The sequence below is a fragment of the Lepisosteus platostomus genome, chromosome 7 (assembly GCF_059453375.1).
Source record: "Lepisosteus platostomus isolate fLepPlt1 chromosome 7, fLepPlt1.hap1, whole genome shotgun sequence".
Taxonomy (NCBI): Eukaryota; Metazoa; Chordata; class Actinopteri; order Semionotiformes; family Lepisosteidae; genus Lepisosteus; species Lepisosteus platostomus.
The window spans coordinates 41,928,185-41,956,143 of record NC_142617.1 but is presented as its reverse complement, the minus strand read 5'-3'; the positions used below and the strand labels follow the sequence as shown (position 1 = coordinate 41,956,143).

Here is a 27,959-nt window from a genome sequence, read left to right as displayed (position 1 = left end):
GATTCAGATCAATTAGCCACTAATTCTAGAACCTTTCTTATCTTCTTACATATAAATCTTTGAATCGCATTGTAGTTGCATCTGAGATTTACTTAAACACTTTTCTGCACCTGTTTTACTTTATAAACATGTATACTGGGCTGTTAAGGACCAGTAGTGCCATAAATTAATTTTAGATCTTAAAGACAAGAAACACCCACTGAGAACAGACAGTTACTGTAAGTTTCGTGATTTATCTGGCAGCGGTGGTAGTAAGATTGTTCTGTGATAGCACCCTGGGACAGGGATTCTTATTTATTTCTTCATTTCTTTCTGTATTCTGAATGGGCAAGTGATGGAGGGAATTCTGCAGTGCCCTCAACTTGCAGCCCGTATTATTGAAATGTGCACTCTGCCGTTGGAAAAATCAAAACAAAACAGTCTTTCTGAGTGCAATAAATTCGACACAGATTCAATGGCAAAAAAAAACCAACTTAAACCTCCTGGCACAAGACGTAGTGAGGCCGGAAACTTTAAAATGACTGCAGCTGTCACTTTACCAGCTCACACACGCCGGATCATTGTGTGTGTGGTATGTGAACTGCGTCTGAGAATTGCGAACAAATTAAATCAGTGCTTGAAACAGTGAAGCGTCATTGCCGACTGTGACTTCATACTGGTGCACACATACCTGCACAGACACATGACATCCCACTCATTGGCCTCAATGTTCCCCTCCCAGGTTGGCTGAATGCTTCGGCCCCGCAGTTGCTTTCCCCCCACAGTGCTGTGCATGGTTGGGCCCCCCCTCATCTCATCCCTGTTCCCTGGGGAGCCTGGCCCAGCCCACCGACCCCTGTTGACCCGGCCATTGTTCCCTTCTGAAATGGAGGCTGATTGATGATTGGTGCCTGACAAAGAAAGCAGCCTGGGAACCCCGTGTGCCCTTTGACCCCGCCCAGGCTGGGAGAGCGGCTGGCTGGTCGCTAGGCACCTGTCCGCTGGGGGTTGGAGGGCAGGATCTGTGTCGCATGCCATCTGCCCGTCTGCGGACTGGGGTCTCCTGGGGGGGTAGTGACGGCGCAGGGAGGAGGAGGGGGTGAAGGCAGGCTCATTGATCGCACATCCCCTGATAGTCACAGAGGCCTCCAATTTATTTGATTAGCTCTTTTCTGATTGTGGCGTTTCAAGTATTTTCAGACAGTTGCTCACCAGGGCTACGACAGTCTCTGTTTCTGGACTGTAAAATCTCCGGGATAGAGCAGAACTGCCAGCTTTGCATTTTTTTAATTTATGGCAATTATTTAATTGCAGATGCTGAAATTTCCCAAAACTGTCTCCCTTTTGATTTGTGTTGTGAATTAAAGTCACAAAAACAAAGAAATGAAGTGCAACAATGTCTGTATTGAGGAGGTCTAGTCTTGGAAATTGTTCAGTTTCTGAGCTGCAAGTGAAACAACCTGCACATTCACATCCACGCTGCAAGTACTGGTCCTTATTAAACTCTGTCTCTCTCTCACAGCTACGAGGGCTTCTTCCTGTCCTGCTCTCTGACACATGGCATGGAGGAGCTCTGTGCCCCTCAGCACACCAGCAAACAGTCCGTCAGCAAGTACCTGTTTCACCTGGTGGTCTGGGACCAGAGGTCAGTCTCACTGGGGTCCTGCGGGATGACTAGAGGGAAACATTCAGGTCCTTTGGCTGACTCTCAAACTGAGCCTGGGATTCCTCAGACCCTGAGGTGTTCTTCAAAGTACATCTAGTATTGCTCTTAAAGTGCCTGAAGGGAAACTCGTTTTGTTACTTGTCTTTATGATGTCTTTTTACGATGAATGTGAATTTTAGATGACTGCGTCATACAGAACCTTTGGCAAGTTTCTTACTCGTTTTATACTTTCTCAAGAAGTATGAGGTTGAAGCATTAAAAAAAATAGAAGATTAACAAAAGCAGGGCTGTTTATTATTAGGTTTAGTTGATTCAAGTGAAAAAATATTTAAAATCCTCATTCAAATCCAAACTCAAAACCTTATTCTTCAGGAAGACTTTTTTTTAAATTGGTGTCTATGTCTGCTCCTGGCATCTTCTATTATTTGATTTGATGTAATTTGGGCATGTTTCTGTGAAGTCTATGGGGATTATAGTGTTTCTGAGTAGAAGCGGTTCTAGGCTTATTTCTGAAGGTGATCATGGTGTTAGGGACCCGTGTTGGTGAGTGTGCTTGCAGGCGTCAGGGAACATGTCATTTCAAGTGACAGTCTGCTCTTGACAACAGGACTCTGTGTCAGAATAACATCCGGTGACTTTTCAAACATTCCTTTCAGTTTGTGGTCGCCACGTCCTGTATTTAACTTATTGTTTGTAACGGGACTTTTGAAGGCCATTGTTTTTTATATTTTTAGCCCCTTTTCCTGCGTGACTTATCAGAAGTGGAAGCGATGCTGCCTAGTTTAGGGCTAAAATGCACTTCAGATCTGTTGGGTTTGTGATATATTGTCCTAACAGGCACTTCCAGTTAAAAATGTTATTGTTGAACCCACTGAGCAGTTGATGATGATTGTTATTCATAATAATAATCATCATTATTATTACAGTAGCCAGAGCCTATCTCAACGAGCAACAGACGTCAGTTCATTGCAGGGCACACACAAACGTGCACCAAGGTCAGTTTTCCCAGAAGCCAATTAACCTACCAGTGTGTGTTGGGAGTGTGGGAAGAGACCGTAGCATCCGGAAGAAACCCACATGGACACAGGGCGAATACAAAAACTCCGTACAGATAGCAGCCCAGGATTTGAACCGAGGGCCTCAGGTCCGTGAGGCAGAAGGGCTAACCACTGTGCTTTGTGCTGCATCAATAATAACAGTAGTAATAATCATCGTGACCAAAAAGAAGAACAGAGCTGTAGTTTGTTGGCTCATCAGTGGTACAGAAAGGCGGCGTTTGGTTTTTATGCATCAGGGGGCTCGTACTGGATCACGGTGTTTGAAAATGTGCTGGGGCCCTGACCAAAACAGGGAAAACAGTTTTCCCTCATGCAAGTTGCTCCCCCCCTTTTATCCCTGTGGGGTAAGACGTGTGTCACTTGAACTTGCCTGGGATTGGGATGGGGCTATTTCTGAGGCCCTGTATTTCCAGGGGCAGATTATTTTGGGTGCGGTGTAAGGGGAGCTGGAGGGGCGTCTGCCTGCTGCACAGCCGTGTGCGTGTTTCAGCCGTCCACAGACACCAGGGTGTTAAAGCCCAGACAGCTTTTTGGAACGGAAACATAAATGAACGCCGTTCTACAAACATCGGAGGCAGTTCTGAAATCCCACAAGCTCCTCACACCCCCCGAGACCTTGTGAGCAGCAGTCCACGCCTGGAGAGAGGTGGTTTGTCGGTTTGAGCTCTGTCCATGTGGGGTTGGCGATCATCCTTACAGACGACTGCGGGGGCAGAGAAGTTCCGAGTTCCAGATGATGTCTGACGTTTTGGACCCACGCACTAGACCCTAATAATAATCAAGTTTTCCCACCTCTGCGGATGAGCACCTGGTCTCGCTGTTTTTGTACAGAGAAGCTTCCTTTTCCGGGCAGCTTCCTGAAGGAAGTCTGCAGTTCGCCCCGTGCCTGGGCTGTGGCAGCTGGATTGGGTCTTTGTTTGTGCTCGGGGAAACTCGGCCACGGGACACGCTGCCAGCCCTCGGATTGCCCTAGTTTGGCCAGGAATGCCGTTCCGGCTGTGATACTGCTTCGGGGAGCAGTAGCAGCGCATCGGTCCTGACACTGAGAGGTCTCAGATCCGCGTTGTCCATGATCCTCGTTGTCCCAAGCCAGACCTCATGGCAGCCCCGCCCTTCTGTCCGTCTGCGTCGGCTTCTGGCTTCTGTCATCCCAGTGGAGAGAGGTAACCCCCTCTTCTCTGACCCGAGCCGGGGTGTGTGTGGAGCCAGGCTGCCGACAGCCCTGTTCCAGAAACCTGACCGGACTAGCTGTCAGGAAACAGCTGGCTGGGGTTGAAGAGTCAGAAAGCTGCACAGGCCTCAATGGCTGAGCGTGCCGCCTCGTCCACTGCAGCCTGTGGTCGTGTTCCAGTGACACGTGACAGACGCCCATGTCCGGCCTGCGCTGCTGTCCACTCCGAAGGTCTGGCAGCCTGTCCAGCTGCGGCGCCGCTGCTGCCTTCTTGGATCCCCGGTGGATGAGAGCACAGCTGTTTAAAACATTAATTATTTCACTCTGTTCCTGCAGACATTGTGCCGTTGAATTAGGCCGGGATGCTGTGTGGGCTCTTGAGGGGCTCGGTCAGTACATGTGTAAGCTGGGCTGCACTGTCCCAATGTCTAGCCTGGGCTGTACTGCCTGCTGACCGTGAGCGGTTCTGGCCTGAGTGGGCTTGATCAGTGTTCTTGAGTTCTTGTGTTCTTGAGTTGTTGTGCATCAGTCTGCTCTGACATTGGCCCTGTTGTCTGTGGGAGCAGCACCTATCCTCCAATCCTCACTAGCTCTCCTGCAGGGCTCTGTGGGACTATAATTTTAATTAATTGTGAGAGATGAGCCAGCCTTATTCACAGCAGACTTTTACAAATGTGACAAAAATGGTGACTCGCTGAATTTACACACTGAAGTGCTCAAAAATGTGAAAACAGCCACAAGACGTTCCTTTTTGTTTTGGCGATAGTTGATTTATATGCTGTTGAGTAATATTTAGCACTCGTCTATATATAGAATGTTTAACTTTTCCCAAAGTTTTTAAAAGTCACTGCACAGCAATTGGAACATGAAGTAGAACACATCGCAGGCTCCTTGGGTGAAAGACTTCCTTTCCCATCTGTGGGTCAGTCTTCACCGGCCAGCTGGCTGTGGTGCCTGGACATTCAGGGCTGCAGGGGCTGAACCAGCTGGAGATCACGGCTGCCATTCTAAGCACTTACCTCTCTGTCTGCGTCTTTAGGATCTGCTTCCCAGTGCAGATCAACCGGTTGCCGCGGGAGACACAGCTGACGGTGACTCTGTACGCCATGCCGTTGCCTCCACCAGGGGGCGCCGAGGACAAGAACAAACAGCGTCGGACCGTGGAAGCACTGGGTTGGGTCACTATGCCACTCTTCAATTTTCGACAGTGAGTCGCCTGCGGGCATCAGCGGGCTAGGGGCAGAACACGGAGTCTTGTAAAATTAAAACCCTTTACATATAAATACAGTGGAATTTGACTTTTTTCCCCACGGGACTCTATGAAGATGCGCCAGTGTCACTCAATGAGCTTTGCTTCTCTCCCATGAATCCCATTTTTACCCAGTGCTTCTCTGATGGTGAAATCATGAGCACTGGCTTTAGCCAAGGCTTCCAAGGTCGTTTGCATCTTCCTGGACAATTTTCTGCTGCACTCTTGGAGTGATTTTGGCAGGATGACCAATCTCTTGGGAAGATTCACTATTGTCCAAAGTCTATAAAGATTAATAAAGACATAACTCTCTCTGGGACATTTTTCACTGTCCTGGTTTCCATGGCTTGACTGTGCCTGGAGTATGGCCATTATGTAATAGCTCTGTGTCCAGTGATTTAAGTGACCCTTCACATGTCCATCATGGCTGGTGGTGGTGATCATGGGAGCAATGAAACCGCTGCCTTCCACTCCCGCTCCACTGCTGTACTCATAAGCCACAGGCAGCTCCTTGTTCATGGGTGTGAGAGAAAGCAAAATCTTTGTGACACTGTAGGTGCAGGTGGAAGCACTGCACAGCTGGAAAAGCTACAGGATGACTATCCCTGACCTGTAGCCTATTGAGCTGTGTTTCAGATTGCTGATGGCTGAGCCAAGATCGTGTAGGTCAGACGTGATGTGATGAGTGAGAGGGACCTCTGCTCTTACCCCTCCTGTGCTCTGTTTGTATCTTTGCGCAGTGTGTTGACCTGTGGAAGGAAGTTGCTCGGTTTGTGGCCTTCGACTCCAGAAAGTGGAACCGCCCGTTCCAGCACCCCCAACTTCAGCCAGCCTGACAGCGTCATCCTGCAGGTGAGGCTGGGTCCCTTTTTGTGACCTCCCTCTATAGTGCTTTGCCTTACCTCATGAGTAGGGTGACGTGACTCAAAGCAGGAATGCATGCAAATGTGGGAAAAATAATACCCAAAATGGAAAAAATACTTCTATCCCCAAAAAATTCTAACAATGATAAAAGTTAAGTCCAGTCTTGACCTATGCTGTACAGTTCTTAATGCAGCTAGGCAGAGCGTACCATAACCTTGTTACATAGCAACAGAGAGTAAACTCACTTTGAGATTAGCATGGAAAACAGAGTCCTAGAGTTTAGTATGAGGCTTTCTCAGTCGGCTACAAATGAGTCAGACCAGTAGAAGCTTAAAATTCAGATGACATCTAAATTGCATCAAATTTAGCATCAGTGCCAAAATGCTAAAATTGCTTAGTTCTAGTCAGGACCCGAGCAACTTGAGTTCTTCACATACTGCAAAACTATTGACAACATTCTTAAATACACCAACAAGTAAAGCATAACACCAATGATGTGTGGAGAGGATAAAAGCAATGTCTCTTCCTCAGCCAATCTGAGACTGACTGAGTCCGAGCAACATTTCTCAAATGCCAGTTTAAATGGAAAACAACTCTAACATTCATGGCTATGGGGCTGGGTTGTACAATACAAAAAATGCAACAAGAAAAAGTCTTCAGCAGTAATACAGCCCTGGTTCTTTTTTCAGTTTGCCTTGGCAGACTTACGAGTCTAAGGGAAGCTGCCTATTATTTGAATTGATTGTGTGGTTTCCTGCAGCACTCACTTAATTAGGAGCTCTTTAATCTGGAGCTACTAAAGGCATCTTAGCGCAATTAGACATGTATCTTAACCCACCTCCTCACCTCCTCAGACAAAACATCCGGTGCCAATTCCACATCTGGCCTAGATTAGTTCCCTATGCCACCTCTGCTGTCCTGATTTTTTCTGCTCTCTATCTATCGACATCATTTTTCAGACCCTTTTTATTCTTCTCCCATCTTCTCTCATTTTGCTCTTTCTTCTGCATGTTGGAAATTTTTCCTCCCATGCATTCTTCTGACTCTGCATCCTCCTTGTTTCTCTCTTCCCTCTTTCCTTCCTCTCCTCCGTCCCTCCCTCTCTCTGTATGTCGATGTGGCGCAGTCTTTCGTGTGCAGTGAAGGCTCCATCTCTCTCGCACTCTCTTTCTGCATCCCTGTAGGACCAGATCTGCCTCTGCCCCTTTGTTCCTATCTTCATTAATAAAATCACCCCTCTGAAACTGCTTTTTACACTCTTCTACACTTCACACTCCTCGTTTTCCTGCCTTGGAATTTGTCCTTTCATACCATTTACTTTGGCAAAACACTCAGATCATTTGCCATTTCATTCTTTCTAGTCCTTGGCTGTTTATCCTGAAGTATCAGTTTATCCAAATATATCCTGAAATATCAGCGTGCCCTGAAATATCCCTGATACATCTGAAATATCACCCTGTCCTGAAATATTCCTAATATCCCAATATATCCTGATGCATCTGTCTGTCCTGATATACTTTCCCTGAGAGCAGAACTATGAAGATATTTTATTTGTAAACTAGTGCTGTTTTGGGGGAATGTCTGTTTGCTTCTAATGTTATGGTTGTTTTTTTTAAGTGGCTGTCTGGCTTAGACGCACAGTTGCAATTATACTGTAATAAGAACTTTCCACTCGTGCAGGTGTGCTGAACGTGTAGCGCAGAGGTTTGTCAAGATGAACTTCGGTGTCCATTGTGGCTCTGCGTCCTCCGTTCTTCCCCCAAAACATGTCCCCTGGCAGTCCTGCCCAGTTTTGTACCCCATAGAATCGTGCCATCCTCTACTGGGTGTCATGGATTACTGGCAGGTGAATCTAGTCTCACACATGACATAGGAAACAGGCTTGTTGTGCCTTTCCCATAAGGCACTTTGAGATTCTTAGGCAATTTGGGGTGTTGTTTGCAGTTGCTCCTCGTCATGATCTCCTTGCTGTGTCTTCTAGGTCGATTTCCCCACCTCTGCCTTTGAGGTGCTCTTCTCCACGCCACCTCCTGCTGGATTCAGCCCCCAGTATGACCTCTCTCGAAAGGACACAGAAAGCCAGGGAAGGCTAAAGGACATCCTGCACAAGAACTCCCTCTTCTGGTGAGACACTGGGGTCTGATCCTCAACTGACAGCACTGTCTGCCTGTAGTTCTCTGATTTATGTTGGGATTCAATTAAGTACCAAAGCTAGCCACACAAACACTGCTTCTGTTTTAAGGTTATCCGTAAGGATATTTGTGATTTGTGAATGTTGTGCATTTCCTAAACAACACCAGGTCCCTGGTTCAAAACCCAGCTGTGCCACCCTGAGCAAACTTCTGAAGCATTGAGTCCTTTGACTCTTGGATGATACAACTGAAGTCCTGATGCTAATTACTTTGCAGTAACAGATGGAGACGAATTTTCCACCCCGTCGTCTCTGTAAATCACTCTGGGTAATAGCATCACTTAAATAGCTAACAGAAATATGCAGGGCATATATATATACTGTACAACTGACACTTATAGCCCACAGTGACTGGTCTTCATTTAAATCCCTTGCATGTCTTGATTTTTTAAATGCCTTTGGAATGAGCAGGCAGGCTTACTAGGGGAAGCTGAAAGCATCGAACTGCAGAGTGAGTTGCTCTCTCTGCCTGTGCCTTAAAAGAAACAAGAAAAACTTCCATTTTTAGTTTTCGTTTTATTTCAACCGATCAGAAATAGGAAGTGAATGCAGATGAGCTGAGCAGAGAGACAGACATGCTGGCGCGAGGCGAGACATGGTGTTTTGGATATTTCAGCCATCATTCTCTTGCCTGCTATCTTTCTTGGTCCTTTTTTGAAGGTGGGGCTCGAGCTCTTTCTTCCAGACAGGGGACAACTGATGAGTGTCAGATTCAGATGAGTGTAAAAGGGTCAAAATGCAAATGCTGCTTAAGGCCCACAAAGGCAGACTTCTGCACAGCTATGGGACAGAAGCCGTCTGCCTCTGCCCCTCCCCCCAGTACGTACAGAGGTGCCCATTCAGGGGGCGTGGGGTGGCAGCCGGGCTACAGAATTCTTTCAGAGAGAGTGTGGAGGACTGCGAGTCACAATTTAATATTCTCCAAGCTCCTGCGATAAATTGGACCTCTGTGTGCATTCCCAGCACGTCAATACTGAGATATTTCCCGAGCTGTCTAGCGAGAGAGGGGGAGGAGTGGGGGAGGAGAAGAGTGGAGGTCACAGATGGGAGATCTGAGAGACAGGGAAAGAGGCGGAGTTCACGATGCTGAGACAGGGGTGTGGGGGTTTATGTGGACAGTGAAGGCTAGGGGTCCATCTGTAGACCATCCACTTTCACCTTCAACAACACTGTTCCGGCCTGCTCATCCATTAAAACTGACCTGCTGTGCCTGACCTCCCCTCTCTTTCAATTGTGATTTCTGCCATCAAAAGTGCAGCATCATATAAAATCAGGATTGTGAGTCTTCGGTCCCAGATGCTTGTTTGAAAGAACAGGCTGTGTGGGGCAATTGCTCAATTGCTTGTCCTGTGCTCCCCAGTGGTGAAACTGCAGCTCGAAAGTCAGATCAGATGTGCTGATTCATATCTACAGTACCTGACATGAGAACAATGCAGAGGAAAGAGAAAGCAGTGTTTTAATACACTTTCAACGTGACTAGTGGCAGAACAAGATCCACAGGATACCTGAATGCATCACTTCACCATGCGCCCTGTAGGGCAACATAAAGATTGTCTAGTCTGGAGAAGGCTAAGTGGTCCAGGGGAGAGGGGTAAAGGACTTGTGAGTTCAAGCTGTGGCTGTGCTACTGTCTTGCTGTTAGTTATTATGCAGGAGTTGCTGAGCCCCCTGTGCTACATTGTTTGGATGAGACATAAAAGCCCTCTGCTGATTAATCAAATGCACTGCACGCCATACTGCCCATCTGCACACCCCTGAAGATTGTGGCCATAAAACCCGCGCAGTCTCACATAGTTTAAAACATAGCGTACGTGCCAGCCACTCAGATCATATATCCTCCGTGAATAAGCATCCTGTCAGCGGACTCTTCACTGGTATGCCCTCAACATACAGTAAGTGCTGTATTGGAACTGGAAAGTGACTCTGGCTGCAGCTCCACGCGTGCAGAGGAAGTTAACAGGCCTTTCTTTGCCAAGGCCAGGACTTCTGTCTGTGGGCTGCCCCGAGTCTGGGAACAGGCTCCGCGTCTGTTGTCTTGGGGGACATGCAGGCGGAGAAAGGCAGCTGCTCTCGGCCTCGCTGGCGTGCCCGGGATTAGGTTCTCTTTCCGAAGAGCTCGCCTGGCCCTCTGGCAGATCAGTCCTGTCCTGGCTGATGGAGTAGGGGGATCAGGAATCGGGATAGGGCTGGAAATCTGGAATTGGGATAGAGCCCCCCCTGCAGTCACTTATCACAGCAGGACCCTGGCTGCTGTCCTAGGGGACCGCCTCAGTATGGACCCACCCAGAGAGAGGACTGAAAAGAGCAGCAGCACCTGGTCAGTGAGTCTCCGATTTCCACTGAGTCTCGTGTGCAGGGAGAGTTCAGCTCTTCTCACACAACTTGCTGGGGCCTCCTGCCTGTTTTCCGGCAGCCAGCTCATGTGTGTGCTTATGCTCAGGCGATCATGCTATGAGTCTTTGCATCTCTTGCATTCTGCTGAGTCCTGGGATGCTCGTGCAAATAAGAGCTGAGTTTTGGGGGCGAGGATGAGGGTTCAGTGCTGGACGACAGTTTTATGTTTAAAGATGACAAAATCTCGTGGAAAGTGAACGTGTAACAATGCCAGCCCTGGAGCTCTGGCAGGATGGCCCCCCCTTCTTGTTCTCCTGACGGGGAAGAGCAGTTTGCTGGCTGCCACGAGTGAATTCCTGAAATAATAGGTTTTGTAAAAACCGCGTGGTTGTGATTTTTGCTGTCAGCTGTAGATGTGAGAAACCACGCTGCCAAACAAGTAGTCTTTCAGGAAATACTTCCAAAAGACTTCCAGGCTGAATTCCCTGAGTTGTTTTTTAAGGAATGCTTTCAGTGCGTTGCATCTTTTTGTTTTGTTTTATCTGTGCTTTGCTCTCCCCCCCACCCCTCCTCCCCCCTCCCCCCTCCCCCAGGCCGATCGGGGGGGTATCGGTTTTCACGCCCCCTGCCCACACCTGCCGCTTGTCTCTCATGCCTGAGCGCTGCGGCCGCGGGCGCCGGGCTGTGTTGTGCCGTAACCATGGCGCGCCGCGGCGGGCATGTCTCGGGCCCTCTGCGGAGGGTCGAGGGCTCTGTGGCTGTAAGTGCTGCGCAGCGCAAAGCAAACGAAAGGGGAAGGAGAGCGGAGCTGCAGTCAGGCGTTTGGGCTGGCAGAGCCGAGGGGAGGCCTGCGCTTTCTGCCTCAGCTCTGCGCTCGCTCTGCAGAACTGTGTGAAAGGCATCGAAGAAGATTGCTGAAGTGCTGCAGCCATACTTTGCTTTAAAAATTAAGGCTTTTTATTAGAGGCTGTTTTTCTTGGCCCATGTCTTACTCGTCGCATTAACGATTTTAGCACTTCAGTTGTTTGTTTTCATTCTGGTTATCGAACTCCTATTACCCTGAGAAGAGTACTGTATACTTGGTTTTAATGACCTCCGGGCATTTTAGCGCTCTGATGACACAACAGGGTATCCTGATATCCAGACCCGGATGTGACAGCACCCCCCCACCTGCAGAATCCGGGAGTGACCCAGAGAAGATAAGGGTAGCAGACTGATGTGCTTGTTCTTGGGTGTTAACAGATAAAAAACTCGGAGCTAGTTTGGCATTTTAGTTTTTAGACGGTAAGAAGGACATTGTGATTATTATCATTTCCCTTGTCAAAATCAACATCAGTAGCAGGGGCTGTACAACTTTAGTTTTTTGGTGGTGTCATATACCAGTTTGTGGAATGACATGAGAATAGAGAGGATTTCCTCCTCCAGCCAACGCCAGTGTTTTCTTGGAATTCAGGACTATGCCTGTGCCCTCTAGTGGTCATGATGTGCAATAAAATGTCTTCTCCACTTTTACTTAAATCTTCAGCCTTCTCGGTATTCTGGCACTAATCACTCTTTTGTAAATTAGAACGGCTTTTGTTTTCCACTTGTAGAAAAGCCAAGTATAGAACTATTCGCTAGAATGATTCTGGAGGTATTAGGGTTTTTTTAGAATTAGGAAGTCTTCTTAAGTTTGAGGAAAACCATTTCTTTCTCAAAGGGTTCTATTTCTTTACTCTGCACACGTAGTACAAGATTCTTAACCTCAGGACAAAAATGTGTCTGCTGAGTTAGCAGCTGTAAAGCAAAGTAGGGATTTTGATACCCAGCCTGTTCCTTGTTTATGAATGTGTTGATTGCTGCTCTTTTCAGTCAGGACTGAGGCCTGGGACAGCTGAATAAGACAGAGTATTTTGTATCCACGATAAGCATGCAAATACACTGTATTGCTTTAGAGCAGTACACTGACTGTGTGCTGTAGAGCTTACAGTAACAAATTGTACATGGCACCACTCATTGTTTTACTTGTTTCTAGATATGCATCTTTTCCTCATTGTTATATAGCAGAATTGTGGACATTGACACCTGTGGTAGAGAAGGGAGTGGTTATAATCCCCGGTTTATCTCTGTCTGTTTATTACAGCCTCTTCCTGTCAGATTTCAGCTAGCCCCTGTGCGTGCTGTATAACAAGGATGTGGTGTACAACTTCATTACCTCAAGTTTCAAGTTCAGGTTTCAAGTTTATTGTCATATATACCCGAGTCCAATGAAATGCTTAGTTGAGTGATTCCTCACTTGAGAAACAACACCACAAAATGTTGGAGACAAGAACATGAAACAATAAGTGCAGCAGTATGCATAAACATACGGTTAGCAGCTATACAGGAGATTAGTACAGAATAATAGCTTACATATAGTTCACATTACATTGGGTAACAACTGTAATCTTCAGCAGCATTTAGATAGCAGCAATAAGCAAACCCGAGTAGAGACAGGATTGAGAGCTCCGTGCAAACGTAGTGGGGTGTAAAATGGGAGTAAGAGGCAGTGTTCAGAAGTATTTTTTTGAACCTCATTCACATGTCTCCCTTGACTGTCTACCCTGCTTTCTGTCCCCTGTGATCCTGTGTCTTACAGCAGAGTCCCTCATGCAACACTCTTTCTCTTCCTCTCCCTGACCCAGGCTGACCCAGGAGGACCGCCGGCATTTGTGGGAGAATCGCTATTTCTGCCACTCGGAAAACAGCTCTCTGCCCCTGGTGCTCGCCAGCGCCCCCAGCTGGGAGTGGGCCTGCCTGCCCGATATCTACGCCCTGCTGAAGCAGTGGGCCTGCATGAACCACCTGGACGCGCTGGGCCTGCTGCACGCCACGTAAGAGCCGACTCCAGTCTGGCCTCCCGGCAGCTCAGCAAGGAGGTTGAGCCTGACCGAGGAGATGTGTTCCCACAGTCGGAGATCCTGAGCTCCGTCCTGCTGTTGCTCATACACTGCTTCCTCACAGGGCTTTGCTAATGTTGTCCCTTGGCCTTTAGTGCAGAAAGGCATGGTCAGACAGCACTCTCACCCTGATCAGCTGTTGTCCAAGATGCTTTAAAGGTTTTTGATGAGCTTTAAGAAATAGACATGAACTGTTGGTTCCTGGGTTGGATTCCTCGGATGATAACTGTGTGGAGTTTGTGTTCACTCTATGTTCACCTGGGTTTCCTCCAGGTGCTCCGGTTTCCACCTACTGTCTAAAGACATACGGTACTGCTACTGTAGGTTCATTGTGATTTTGTCTGTCTGCCCGGTGAGGGACTGGTGTCCTGTCCAGGATGTACTTTGCCTTGTGACTGCTGCTTGCCAGCATAGGCTCGGGCTCTCCTGTGACCCTGAATTGGAAGAAGCAGTTAGAAAATGGATGGATGTTGTGGAAATAAAGTATCTCGAAGTGCAGGACCATGAACTCTTTGGTGAACTCGCTCTTCCACGCGCATCTCCTGTCTTCGCGCCTTAGTTTGTGAGGTTCTAATTCCACATGTGTGGCTCCGGTTTGTCCCAGGTTTCCTGACCAGGAGCTCAGGAGGACAGCCGTCCACTGGATGGACTCCATCTCGGACTCCGAGCTGCTGGACTTCCTGCCCCAGCTGGTGCAGGTATTTGGGATCCCAGAGGGAAACAGGGGAGGGTGGGGCAAAGGGGTGTCAGATTTATGGTGGCACAGTGAAAAGGCTTGCTGGGGTATGTTTCCCCCCTAAATATAGTCGAGGCACTCCAGAGTATATTCTAGAGTCCCACAATGTGGGAACTAGAAAGGAAACACCTCATATATAGATGTCTATCGCCCCTAGATATTACGATGATTAAGGTCAGAACTGCCACTCATCGGGGCAGAGGGATGTCTGTTTTTCACCCATCTCCCTCCTCCCTCTCCTCTGGACAGGCTCTGAAGTATGAGTGCTATCTGGACAGCCCGCTGGTGAGGTTCCTACTGAGGAGAGCCATCGGGGACCTGCGGATTGCCCACTACTTCTTCTGGTGCGTACACGGGGAGTGCGCAGAGTGCACAGGGAAGAGCTTATACGATGAATGGCCTGAACATGACCTTTTCAAATTTGATGTCATTGAACAAATTGATTTTTGTGCTTTTAAGAAGTATCACTGTTTTCACTTAAAGGACTAAAGGGCATTGTGTTAGTTCTCAGTGTGAGTCCCTGTGGATGAGCTCCCTTCATGAGCATTAAGAGTTACTGCTTGACAGGGTGCCACTGGCTTCAGCGTGGTGATTCAGTTATGCGGTGTCACCTTGTGCCTTGGCTGGCCTGGGTGCCGGAGCTGTGTGCCCTGTCCGGTGAACACAGCCTCTCCTCTCCTCCCGGCAGGCTGCTGAAGGACGCGCTGCAGGACTCCCAGTTCAGCGTGCGCTACCAGTACCTGCTGGCCGCCCTCCTGTGCTGCGCGGGCCGCGGCCTGCGGGACGAGTTCGACCGGCAGTGCTGGCTGGTCACCATCCTGTCCAAGGTGGCACAGCGGGTGCGAGACGCCTCTCCGTCCTCACGGCAGGTCAGGGACTGGTTCTGGTCTTTTCTGTCTCTCTTCCATTCCAGAGCAGAAGAACCCTTGGAAACAATTATATGCCAAATACGTAAACCTAATGATTTATTTTTAAATTCAAATTTATATTTTGTTTTTTTAAAACATAAAATATTTCTAAAATAAGGGGTCAAACTAACATGATCTCCTCCATTATGTCTGCTGCGTCGCCACACATCTGTCCCAGCCTGGGGAACCTTCCTTTTGGAGTTTGCATGTTCTCTCCTGATCTGCGTTGGCTTTCTCTGGATGGTGCAGCTGCCTCTCGCAATTCAAAGACATCCTGCCTGGAATTATTGGCATCTCTAAATTGCCCCCGGTATAAGACGGTATAAGATGACAGCTACATAGCTCTGCAGCTCCCTAAGAAAAAGCAGTTTCTGAAATGGGGTGGCTGTGAAATTTCTCAGTGTAGCGCAAGACGTTGGTGCGTGCTGCGCTCGTGACCTGTGCGTGTGTGTGTGTGTTTCCCGTGTGTTGCAGGCCATTCTGCGGGAGGGTCTGGAGGAGGTGCGCCAGTTCTTCACCACCAGCCAGAACTGCCGGCTGCCCCTCAACCCCAGCCTGCTGGTCAAGGGTATCAACATCCAGGTGGGGCTGAGTGGGAGAGCAGGGGGCGTCTGTGTGTGCTGGGCTCTGTGTGTCCACGAGCACAGGAGTTCCTCCTGGCCTCGTGTGTGGCTCAGTCAAATCCTATGTCATTGTGTCACAAGGGTTACACGGCTACCAGCAGTTATATCTTCCTTTTCCCTGCGAGTTTGGGAATTCTCATAGTGAGGAGCTCTAAGCTGCCTTTACATTTGGTGCTTTGCTTTAGAGTGAGGTGATCTTTTTAATACCCGAGTATGACTGTAGCACACAGACAATCATATTTTGGAAGCATGGAAAATAGAAGATCCATTCCACGGGGCTCTCCGCATTGCTAACACCTTCGCTCGACCTCTGTTTTTTCTCCAGTCCTGCTCCTACTTCAATTCCAACGCTGTTCCTCTGAAGCTGTCTTTCCAGAACGTCGATCCACTGGGAGACAGCATCAATGTCATCTTCAAGGTACGGCCAGTCTGCCTTTCAGGATCCACAGATACATTTTCAATTTTTGTGTAGCACAGTTTTCTAATTACTTCGGTAGTAAAATGTTAGTAATTTTAATAATGTCTTAAAGTAATTTCAAAACTTCCCGCAGAAAGGAAGGAAAATCCCACTTGCTGAGGGGAACTTTATGGGAACTCCAGTGTGGAAAATGAAATATTCTAGCCAGGTTCTTGAGTTCTGCTCTGTTCCCCCCTCAGTCTGGGGATGACCTCCGGCAGGACATGCTGACCCTGCAGATCATTCGCATCATGAACAAGATCTGGATCCAGGAGGGGCTGGACATGAGGATGGTCATCTTCCGCTGCTTCTCCACGGGGCGGGGCCGAGGTGAGGGGGTGGGGGGTCGGGGCCGAATATCCTGTAGGACAGTACAGACCAGACCCCTCTCACCTTTTGCTTGAAGATTTTTTCTATCCTAGGCAACAGATTTCATTCTAAGTATTTGAATGACAGTTTTATATTCAGTCAGGACAAATGTCATTTTTAATCTCCAGGCATCAGCTACCTTTTTATACCAGTAGGTGATGCCTTCCAGTTTTATGTCATTTCTGAACGTTAATTCCTTCATGTGGTTACAACATAGCTGTTCAAAAAAGCATTTTTCTGATTCAGCAAATGAATCTGTTCCCTGCAGCTCCCCCTGCTGTACTTCCAGGTATGATCATGATTTTATCACCCCATATTAAAAAAAGTTCAGGAAGATTTCTGTCCGCAGACAGAGCTGTTCGCAGTGCAGGACTGGTGCGCGTTGTCATGCCCCCTGTGTCTGTCTCAGGTATGGTGGAGATGATCCCCAACGCGGAGACCCTTCGGAAGATCCAGGTGGAGCACGGAGTCACTGGCTCCTTTAAGGACCGGCCGCTCGCCGACTGGTTACAGAAACACAACCCCACTGAGGACGAGTATGAGAAGGTGAGGCAACTTTCTGGAGTCCCCCATAACTGTGACTTGGGGCTGGACCTTGACATGAGCTGCTTTCTGGGGTCCCCGATAACTGTGACTTGGGGTTGGACCTTGACATGAACAGCTTTCTGGGGTCCTCGATAACTGTGAATCGGGACTGGACCTTGATATGAGAATCTTTCTGGGGTCCAAGATAACTGTGACGTGGGACTGGACCTTGACATGAGCTGCTTTCTGGGGTCCCCAATAACTGTGACTCGGGGCAGGACCTTGACATGAACAGCTTTCTGGGGTCCCCGATAACTGTGACTTGGGGCTAGACCTTGACATGAGCTGCTTTAGGGTGTCCTTGACAGCTCTGAGTGTGGGCTGGACCTCGACCAGATCCAGTGTTAAAGCACAGCTGCCACTGCCTTGGGGATATTTTCCCCTCCTCAGGCTGGGGTGTGCTCAGCCGTTCCCTGGCAGGAGACGGTTATCCTGGTAACCCCGAGGTACCCTTGCTTCCCAAGAGCCACAGTGGTTTTTTTCCTGCCTGGTTTGTTTTTTTCGGTGTCCGCTCGCCATTTTGAGTTAAAGAAGCTGTGGGTGAGCTCGGCCTTTTTGTTCTGCCAGGCGGTGGAGAACTTCATCTACTCGTGCGCGGGCTGCTGCGTAGCCACCTACATCCTGGGGATCTGCGACCGCCACAACGACAACATCATGCTGAAGACCAGCGGCCACATGTTCCACATCGACTTCGGCAAGTTCCTCGGCCACGCGCAGATGTTCGGCAACATTAAACGGTGAGGAGCAAAGGAAAAATCCTTCGGCGGGACTGCTTTTGGTTTTTGTGCTTGGATATGGAGAAAATCTGACTTACTGTACTTTCTGTATGTTGTCATTCAGGTTTTACCCACAAGGTGGCAGTACACATTTTGTAGCATCTTATAAAATCATAGTTTGGGGATTTTTAGCAGGGTTAGAGTATAGAATATCAAATGAAAATGTACTAGGTGTATTAAACAAATGACAACACGGAAGGAGGTGACTGTCCAGGTGCTGGCCATAGAGAGGGTCAGGCCGTACAGCCTGGGGAGCTGACGTCTCTGTCTGGGGGTTTGTGCTGCAGGGACCGGGCGCCCTTTGTCTTCACGTCCGACATGGCGTACGTCATCAACGGGGGCGACAAGCCGTCCAGCCGCTTCCATGACTTCGTGGACCTGTGCTGCGAGGCCTACAACCTCATCCGCAAGCACACGCACCTCTTCCTCAACCTGCTGGGCCTGGTACGAGCCGCCTGCCCCTCGCCACGATCCTCTGTTCCCCATCGTACATGGGGGGGAGGAGGGGATCTTGATCTCGACGTCTTACATCTTGATGGCATCTTGATTCAGGGTTAACTTGATTCACTCACAGCACGAGAATGCAGTCTGTTAAAGCACTGCTGAGAGGTTAGCTGTTTATTCTAATAACAGCGAACAAAATACCTGTTTAATTCTCTCCTATTGGGTGGACTGCTTCCTCACAGTGATAAATCTGGACAGTAAATGAGGCCCTAGCCTTGTTTCACGCCATTACATGAGGTTCCCCAGCCAGAGCCATGTTTGTTTTTAAGGCCTACAGTATATCACGTACTGAGTACCTGAACACAGCTAGCACTGAAGATCGTTGGAAGAAAGATGTAGTTCAGTATTTAGCATTTGTCTTCTACAGTTTAGTGAATTGGTTGTCATCCCAAAAACAAAGATTCCAGCCCCTTAATATGGTCAAAAATGGTGATCTCCTTGGGCTTCAAGACATTAGAACCAGTGCACGAGCCGGCTGACCTCTTGCTCTCTGTGTGACCCCTGCGCAGATGCTGTCCTGTGGAATTCCAGAGCTATCGGACCTGCAGGACCTGAAGTATGTCTATGATGCACTGCGACCTCATGAGTCGGAGGCGGATGCCACCATGTACTTCACCAGGTGAGGCAGAGAGGTCCGGCTCCTCTCCTGACAGGACTCCGCTCCCTTACGGAGCCATGGAGAGAGAGTAACTCTCAGGGGGAAATAACTTGCCTAAATGTAGGTCTTTATCCACATGACACAGAGCTTTCTACTCTCTCTCTCTGGTAGCCTGCATGAATAGAAAACTGTATTGTTCATTAAAAAACAAGCTTGCGGTGTCAGATCTCAGTGTGACACTTTTAGGAATTCAACACAGCATCTTCACTATCCGTTCATTGGTGAAATATAATAATATACTAGCAAGTGTCCTTGTTCCAGATACATGGACACTGAGGCGCTCACAGTGCTCTTATTTACAATGTATGTTTTTACTGTGAATTGTATGTTTAGCTGGAATAAGCAGTGACATGTGGCGATCTCCACTGCATCAGGATGTACTGTGCTCTGTTCTCTCCGGAGGCCTGCCGCGCTGCAGGCCTGCGTGTCAAAGCTGTTGCGTCCCGTTCGCAGGCTGATCGAGTCGAGCCTGGGCAGCGTGGCAACCAAGCTCAACTTCTTCATCCACAACCTGGCGCAGATGAAGTTCGCCTCCTCGGAGGAGCGCCCCTCCCTGTCCTTCGCCCCGCGGGTCCACACCCTGAAGAGCGACGGGCTCATCAGCAATCTGTTCGTGTGCCGCCACATCAAGACCTACAGCCCCAACAAGGGATATGTGAGTGTGACTTCAGCAGTAGGCTGCTTAGCAAAGTTTTCAGTTGTACTGTGTGCAGTTATGTCTTTAGGTGGAATAATTCCAACATGGAATATTGTATCATTGAAATGAGTCACATTTCTGTACTGGTACTGGAGAACCATGGCAGCAGAGACAGTGTGCGAGTTCCTCTCCAATCGTGTTTCTTTCTCCTGTGTAGACCTACGTGGTGAAGGTTGTTCGTGAGGGTCAGCATGGGTCAATACTGGTCCAGAGAAGCTTTGAGGAATTTCACGAACTGCACAGCAAGCTGCGTCTTATATTCCCCTCCTCCAAATTGCCCAGGTAAGATGAATCCCTTCTCCCCAATCCCAGCTGCTCCACAATTTTTAAACTTGCCTTCCCAGAATTCCCCACTGCTTCATTCCCATCATGCTTAAGGCCTTACTCTCTAATCAGATTCTGCTTTTCACTATACCTGCTCTGAATAGGCTTTACATAGGCCATCCCCAACAATTCCTGTGATTAGAAAAAAAAAGCATGTAATTGTAAAGAATGTAATAGATTTTATTTTATTTTAAATCAATGTTTGATGGTAAAACTTTCAATAGGATTCTGCGAGTGCTTTTAGTTGATGAGTTAATCATTTGCATAATACAGTAGCACACCGGCAGACTAATAGCCTAAAACTGCACCCTTTGGATTAAAATTCTGCTGTCTGTCACAGGGCTTGTTTCTCTTTATTTCATCAGTCCTCAGGCTGTTGACTGCTTGAAAGGAAGCTGAGCTAGTTAATTAAGCTTCTTAATTCAAGCAGAAAAAATGATCTTATCTCTTTTGAACCAGTAATTACTAATTGGTCAAGGATGGTCTGTTGTAGAACGATGTACTATAGGAAATAACCCTAAGAGCCCTGAACAGATGTCAAAAAACTATTCTGTGTCTGGCCAACAGATTTTTATGTCTCATACAGAAGTTTATTGGTGTTTATTCTGTTAGTACTCTGTCTCCAGCAACTGGGCAGCTGTAAGGCTTCTTCCCTATCAAAAACAAAAAAATGTTTAAATCCCATGACAGCTTCCCCAGCCGGTTTGTGATTGGCCGGTCACGTGGTGAGGCGATGGCGGACCGGCGCAAGGACGAGCTGAATGGATACGTGTGGCACCTGATCCATGCCGCCCCAGAGGTGGCGCAGGTAAACATCTGAACTCTGACCTCTGACCCCGCACGCTCCCCCACCCCACAAACACAATGCCTGAAGTGAAGGAGTTCTGGTCTGACACTCGGGCTTGTTTCTCGAAAGCCAGGCACGACTGTGCCGCAGGGAGTCACAGCACTCAGTTTCGTTTTCTGATCTGGCTCTTAGTGGAGGGAGATGGGTGTTTTGGGAGGCATGAGGCATGGTTCACGTGTGTGAAGATGTAGCAGGAAGGTGTGTCTGCTTTCTGAGGAATGGCTGCAAGAGAGAAGTGGCACGCGAGGGAGCAGCACAAAAAATACCTTAGTTTCAAGTCCGACACAAATCATTATTTTAAAACTTGTTTCAGTATCGGACATGAGTGACTTATTTCCACAGTGTTCCGCAAGGTTGTCATTCCTCTTTTTGTTATTGGCGCCTTTGAAATATTTTACTGTCATTTTTGTTGGTGTTTTATTTCTAATAAGCATTGCTTTTGTAATGTGCACCTCTATTCCACCCTTATGTGTTGGATTCTTTTTTTACTTTGTCACTTATGGGTGTTATTTTTTATTAACTATAATTTTCAGAGTTGATGGTAGCCAGTTAAATCAGTCTCAAAAATGGAACATCTTTAACTTGAATAAACGTTGGTGCATCTCTGTTTGTTCATAAGAATGAAATGTAAACATCATGCAGTCTCTGACAGGTGTATTCTCGGTATTATCTGCCACATTTCTGTCCTGTGCAGAGTGATCTCGTCTATACCTTCTTCCATCCCCTCCCTCGGGACGAGAAACCTGGAACCAGCATTAACACCCTCCAAGCAAAACCAGCAGGTGAGTCCTTCACCCTCTCTCCGTTTCCTCCTGCACAGGAAGTTGTTTTGTTATACTGTAAGCTGGATGTAACATGCTGAGCTGAAATGAGTTGTGGGAGTCTGGAACAAGCTGCCCAGGAATATTGTTGAAGCCAATACCCCTCTGTCTTTCAAGAAACAGCTGGATGACATCCTTAGATCAATTACCTGCTTGTTGTGATCAGGCTGGATGGACAGAATGGCCTCCTGTCATTTGTAACCTTTCTTATGTCCTTAAAACAGCCCCCATTTACTTCAGTAGCAGAAGATGCTGTAGTCTGCTTTTGTTCTTACTGAACTGAAACTGCAGGTACTTATGAAATAAAAAAACAAGCATGATGGGTTACATCAGAAGTAGTAAACTTCTTGGGCGATTACATTGCAAAGGTCATTTGGTGTAAAATATGTTTCTTCAGAATGAGTTCATGGTATTTGTCAAGACAATCACTCTGGAGGGCTGAAAGTTGCCAAAGTGTATTATCTAGCCTGATAATGTTCTTATCAGATTGTAAGTTAAACGTGTTAGAAATGACTAAGCTAGTGCTCCTGAATCAAAGGCAACAACAAGCCAGGCAGTAAACAGATTTGGTCACAAGCCATTAGCTCTCTGACTGCATACATGGCTCCACGTGAGCTGACCGCGCCTGTGCTCAGTGCTCCTGCAGTGAAGGGTCAGCCTTGCTGTACCTGTGGCTGCAGTGCTGTACTGTACGTGTTGCTCACCTCCCTCCCGACTGCCCCCTGTCCTCTTCTCAAACCTGTGTCTTGCCTCACAGAGGTGTCCTGGACCCCCCCAGCCGGAAAGGTGGTCGGAGAGGTGAAGCTGTCCATCTGTTACAAGGGCGACAAACTCTTCGTCATGGTCATGCACATCCGTGGACTTGTAAGTGTTTCCTCCCCCCCCCCCCCCCCCCCACACACACACACAGATCTGAAGCTTTGAGGCTTCAAAGTGATTTTATTCGTTTACCTTTCATTTTGAGTGTTGTCTGTTTGAAAGCGCTTAAAGGATTGGCTTCCGTTAACATGTTCCTTCACTCCTGCCTGGTTTCCAAAGCATTTTCATTCTAAAAACATTTAATTAGCAAACCTACATGCTATATTAGCCCCTCTTTTCCTGCTATATGTGCCCCCAGCATACAGCAAACTGAGCAAATCCAGCTCTTTTGCCAAAGCTGCCTGTAACCCCGGTTTGGTCTCTCCCGTCCCACAGCAACCCCTTCAGGACAGCACAGCCCCCGACCCCTACGTCAAACTCTACCTCCTCCCTGACCCCCAGAAAACCAGCAAGAGGAAGACGAAGGTGGCGCGCCGCACCTGCAACCCCACCTACAACGAGATGGTGAGTCCGGGAGTCCGGGAGAGGGCAGGGTGCAGGGAGGAAGACTGGGGCTCGGAGGGCGCAGACGTCACCTGACACGTGGGAGATGAGGTGGGGGGTGTGGGAGTGGGAGCTGTGACTGCGGTGGCTGACCGTCCCGTGTCCCCCGTGTTGCAGCTGGTGTACGATGGGATTCCAAAGGGGGACCTGGAGCAGCGCGTGATCCACCTGCGGGTGCTGGGCGAGGGCGCCTTCTGGGAGAACACCCTGCTCGGGGAGACCTTCATCCCGCTCAGGAGCCTCGGACCCGGGCAGCGCTGGGTGGACTGGTACCAGCTGGGCACGGGCGGGCAGGACTCCTCTCGCTAGGGCCCGGGGTGCGAGGGGAGAGAGGAAGGACGGGAGCGTGACGGGAGATAGCACTGTGTGCGTGAGGTGCCTGGTGCTCAAGACGGAGTTATACCCCCAGTGGGGGCTCGAGGGAGAGACGTTTCCCCGGAGACGTGGAGACTCAGTGATGGAGTAAAATCACTGGACACTGTAACAATGCTTCATTATCGGGTTTATGAAGGACTTTCACACCTGCCTGCCCCTTCCTGCAGTCTGGCCTCTGGATTCTCCTCAGAGAGCCGCAGTGGGCTTGCAGGGCAACACTGTGCCAGACACCTGACCTTCCAGGACAGTCCGTTTCCTTGTCACCCAGGACTCAGGCGGGTGTCTGCCCGGGACAGCGAGTGTGGCTGGAAACCGCTGTTGGCGAGCTGCCAGTCTGGCAGCACCAAAACGTTTTGGGGCGAGAAGTTTTAACAAGGCTGGGAGGACATCCCACTTGAAGGCGTGCTCCTCTGTGGAGCCCCCAGCTGTGCACACGAGAGAGGTATCTGCAGCGTACGGGGCCCAAGTAGATGTCAGATTACTCTGTTGTGATGGCGCTGATGACTGGATGAGATGAACCCCTGTTAGGATGAAAAAAACACAGGGAGCCCTAAGTTATTTCTTATTCTGTAAAAGCAGTTCAGGCCTGGATATATCATGTAAATCATATATATCCTTATGTAATGTGATTTACATATATACCCAGTTTATACTTAGGCTTTATCTTCTGTGTATTAATAATTAAGACTGACCAGTCTTTCAGCGAAGAGTGAAATGAAGAGGGTTGGCTGGTTTTGTCTTGTAAAATCGGAAAGGGGTGTTAATACCCAGCAGCCCATCGTGTGAGGCTAATAGGTGAAGAAATTATGAATTTGGGCTATCAAGTGACTTCATTTTGTAGCCCAACTGGATTTGTTGACTCGTGGAGTCTTAACGTTTTCTGTCTAGTTGTATATAGTTTATTTCCCACCTCCTGCTCCCTGCTAGATCTTTGTTTACATTCTAGTTGTAGCATTAATCAAGTGTAGAGAGACTGGGAAGAAGCTACACATCACTGTGATTCCCACAGAACAACAGAAGTTTCAGATTCGGCAGTGTTAAGCAAAGACTTTCCAGATGTTGCTTGGCTCTGTGCTGTCGTGTCACATGCTTGTCTGCTGAAGCACTTTTAATCTCTTTAAAAAGTCTGCGAAGGTGTTTATTCTGTGTCACTAGGTCTGGATATTAACCAGTAAATCTTTTACATGGTGCTAAATGCCAGTCGTAATAGGTATTATTGTCTTTTTAAATATGAATTATGGGCTTCAGACTGGAATCACCAACTTGTTTGCCGATTGTGGTCACTGACGTTTTTTTCCAGCTTCCATGGTGCAGTGCCTGTACAGTTATGCCCAGTATTCCAGTCTATTTCTAGGATTTGGGATGGAATCGGTGAGAGCTGGTCCATTAGACAGTACAGAGACAGTACTGTATATAAGGTCGCAGTGCAACTGTAGTTTCTTAGCTGTAGTATTTCCACTGTCTTTCTCCACTTCCCCTTATCAGCTGTTAAGTCCGTTTTAAGGTCTTGTTCCCTTCGTTAGGAGAAGACTTTGCTGTTTACGTTGTTTTTGCTCTGCTGTTTTCTGGAGAGCTTCTCTGGCTTCCCAGTAAAAGGTCCCACCTTTAAAAATAGAGGCAGTGTCAGTTTTGTCCTGCTGTAGAGCGCAGTGCTGTCTGTGATAAGGGTGTGCTCAGCAGAGTGCGCTTGCCAAGTGCAGAGCTCAGCTCTGGGACCAGAAGTGGTTGCGTAATGGTGGATTCCTGTCCTGCCCAAGTTGCTCTCTGAGCGCGGCAGCACGTCTTCACAAGGATGCGTGTAGGTAATGTCAGCGAGTCCTAGATCACCAAGCTCTGGAAGATGGGGAAGGAAGTGCCCAGTCAGTGGACCCTCCCTGTTGTGTTTATTCAGGGAGGGGGTGATGGGGCAAGGGGGGCAGCTGTTTGGACTGGGTTCTGTCCCTCCAGATGAAAAACTAGTGACTTGCCGAACTGATCATCTCAAGCGCTCCTTCCCGGTTCTGAGGGAAGGAGGTGATTTGGGCCCGACAGACAGCAGCCCTGGAGACTGGGGTTCACCGGGGTTCACCGGGGTTCAGCGGAGCTCACACTCCCCCAGGGCTGTCCTGAGCGGCAGCCGGGCCAGGCGGTCTGTGCTGCAGGTGTGCGAGCTGCTGATAGCGAGAGGGAGTGCGCCGCACAGCTGCGTGCTGGCGTCAGTGCGGAGTTCAGGGTGACGGATAAGGAGGCGGTGCCCCTTGACGAACAGCCCAGAGGTTACAGAGGGGCTGTCGCCCCAGCGCTTCGAGTACAGATTGGAATGGAATGTAAGTTCAAAATGAACATAACTTTGTGTGTTGTAAATACTGAGAATATTATGATTATTGTTACTATGATCATTATTATAGATTTTACACCACTGTGTTTTTTATTTTTAGATTTCTTGAATAATTAAAATGTAATGTGTTCATTTGTGTATTTGTTAACGTTGTTGTTGGGGTTCTTTTTTTGTATTATCATTTGCACTAAACAATAAAAACTTGAATTAAAAAATATCTCGTTCACAATGTTTTATTGCCAGAGTACAGTTTTATTTTTACTAATGGGAGCGTACTCTATAATTCCTATGTGCCTCTAACATCTATACAATATTTAATACTGAAAATATAATATATACCACATTTAACATAACTGTACCTAATTTAACTGCTGCAGGAAGCAAAATAAAACCCTTTAAAAAACTGCATCTCCCTAGTGATCAGGATATTGTTAAGGAGTCATCATCCACCTGATAATCCTGGGAAGACTCTGCTGGGCTTAATGCTCTTTTCTTTCTTTCTGGTAGGCCTTAAAGCGGTGATAGGCAGGGTGAGGTAAGAGTTACATCACTATACAGGTTTTCCGAAAAGTGGATGTATAGTATAGATAACTTTATTTTCCATTTCCACGGATGCTTGTTCTTTATTTTGAAATGAAGACTTGAATTTTTATAGGGCTCTTCTTCTGAAATCGCTGCCCATGAGCTGGATGGTAGGTCACCTGCTCATTCCCTCTGCAGTGCAGGAGCCATCTGGGTGACACACAGCAGCCACACTGCACCAGCAGCACCTCCATGTAGAAGGCACCCAGGCAGAGAAGTGAAAAACTATTTCATCAATTGAATCAAAGGTGAGGGGGACCAGCCTTTACAAGCCCAGAGGCTACTTTAGCCATCACACTGGAATAACTCACCTACCACGACGGGGTCCATCTCATCTGAAAGACGGCACTTCCTAGCACAGTGTCCCCGCTCATCGTACTGGGCTATTGGCCTGAGGTCTTCTCTGGGGAGAAGTGCCACTACTGGTCCAGCAATACTGCTGACAGTGTGCAGTTTAAGAACCACTGACAGTGATTCTCCTTAAATGTCTCCCGTCCCACTAACTGATCTTTCTTTGCTACAGCGATCTGTTCAAGATGCTACTCGTCAGAGGCGCCTGAAACAGGGAACATCACAGTGAACGGTGCTTTTAAAATACACTTAAAAAGACAAGTATCAACATGTTAAAGGTGGAAAACAAATGCATTAATATTTTGAAGAAAATATTTTATTTTGTCTTTAGACTTTTATATACATTACCTAGGCTGCCAGATCAGTACTGTCACTTGTAATTCAGGTCACACCAAGACAATGTGCAGTAGGAGAAAACTCTGTTGAAGGAACTAAACAAACCCAGCAAAGACAACAGGGTATACCTTGCAATGTCACATACCACCAGCTCTGTGCAGCACACCTAGTCACCATGTTGGCATCCTTGTGTATACTGATCCAGCTCTTCCAGTTCCCTTGTCCTTGGCTAGTGAGACTACAGTGATGTGCAGAATGTGTGTGACATTGTCTCTTCACCTTGTGTTAACAAAAATGTGAGTGCGTAGGAGTTTGTGTACAAGCTGCACAAGATGCCTGAACGATTACCATCACCACACACGCTCCACTGCAACAGGAGGCCACTCTTCCGATGAGGAGCTGTGGACTTTTAATGTACAGAGCTCGTGCAGATCAACCGAAATCCAGTGTGAAACCTGGCAGGGACTCGGGCTGAGCAGATGTGCTAATGATTTTCATATTCTATTGAACATGCCTTTCCACATTGCAATGTATTAAAATTCAAAATCAATTCATATTGCAATGACCTATGAACTACTGTGTTGCCAAAGCAGATACAATTAACACAACATGTATAGACATTTACTGACTAGTATAGACATATTATTGGGCATTTTACATACATCATGTACTGTAAAACACTATTATGGGACAGTCTCCCTCTCTGCGCATCGGGCTGTGACGGCAGATAACAGACAGGCCTGCCAGCTCTATTGAGTTCTGTTCACATCTAAATTTCAGAGTAAACTGCTGTTAAAAATTAAGCTTGTAAATCAGCAATGGTTAATGCTTGACTAAAAAAGCTTTTAGTGTTAACTAGTGATACAGCATGAAATGGAGGATTAAGCATACAGTATTGCCA

At 47.8% G+C, this 27,959-nt stretch overlaps 1 protein-coding gene across 2 annotated transcripts in view; it reads left to right on the top strand.

Moving 5' to 3' along the window:
- The window catches only part of pik3c2b (phosphatidylinositol-4-phosphate 3-kinase, catalytic subunit type 2 beta), a 47,262-nt gene extending 21,256 nt beyond the window's left edge, over nt 1–26,006 (top strand). For both annotated transcript variants that reach the window (XM_088640470.1, XM_088640469.1), the window contains exons 12-33: nt 1,502–1,624; nt 4,914–5,081; nt 5,864–5,975; nt 7,969–8,111; nt 13,176–13,364; nt 14,035–14,128; nt 14,416–14,510; nt 14,855–15,035; nt 15,549–15,656; nt 16,023–16,115; nt 16,355–16,484; nt 16,933–17,069; nt 17,676–17,845; nt 18,172–18,328; nt 18,898–19,007; nt 19,500–19,701; nt 19,901–20,025; nt 20,758–20,875; nt 21,609–21,696; nt 22,493–22,599; nt 22,930–23,058; nt 23,215–26,006. In XM_088640470.1, the coding sequence (XP_088496596.1) occupies nt 1,502–1,624; nt 4,914–5,081; nt 5,864–5,975; nt 7,969–8,111; nt 13,176–13,364; nt 14,035–14,128; nt 14,416–14,510; nt 14,855–15,035; nt 15,549–15,656; nt 16,023–16,115; nt 16,355–16,484; nt 16,933–17,069; nt 17,676–17,845; nt 18,172–18,328; nt 18,898–19,007; nt 19,500–19,701; nt 19,901–20,025; nt 20,758–20,875; nt 21,609–21,696; nt 22,493–22,599; nt 22,930–23,058; nt 23,215–23,406 (2,971 nt within the window). In that variant the 3' untranslated portion in view covers nt 23,407–26,006. The remainder of the gene's footprint in view (nt 1–1,501; nt 1,625–4,913; nt 5,082–5,863; nt 5,976–7,968; nt 8,112–13,175; nt 13,365–14,034; nt 14,129–14,415; nt 14,511–14,854; nt 15,036–15,548; nt 15,657–16,022; nt 16,116–16,354; nt 16,485–16,932; nt 17,070–17,675; nt 17,846–18,171; nt 18,329–18,897; nt 19,008–19,499; nt 19,702–19,900; nt 20,026–20,757; nt 20,876–21,608; nt 21,697–22,492; nt 22,600–22,929; nt 23,059–23,214) is intronic.
- The last annotated feature ends 1,953 nt before the right edge of the window (nt 26,007–27,959 follow it).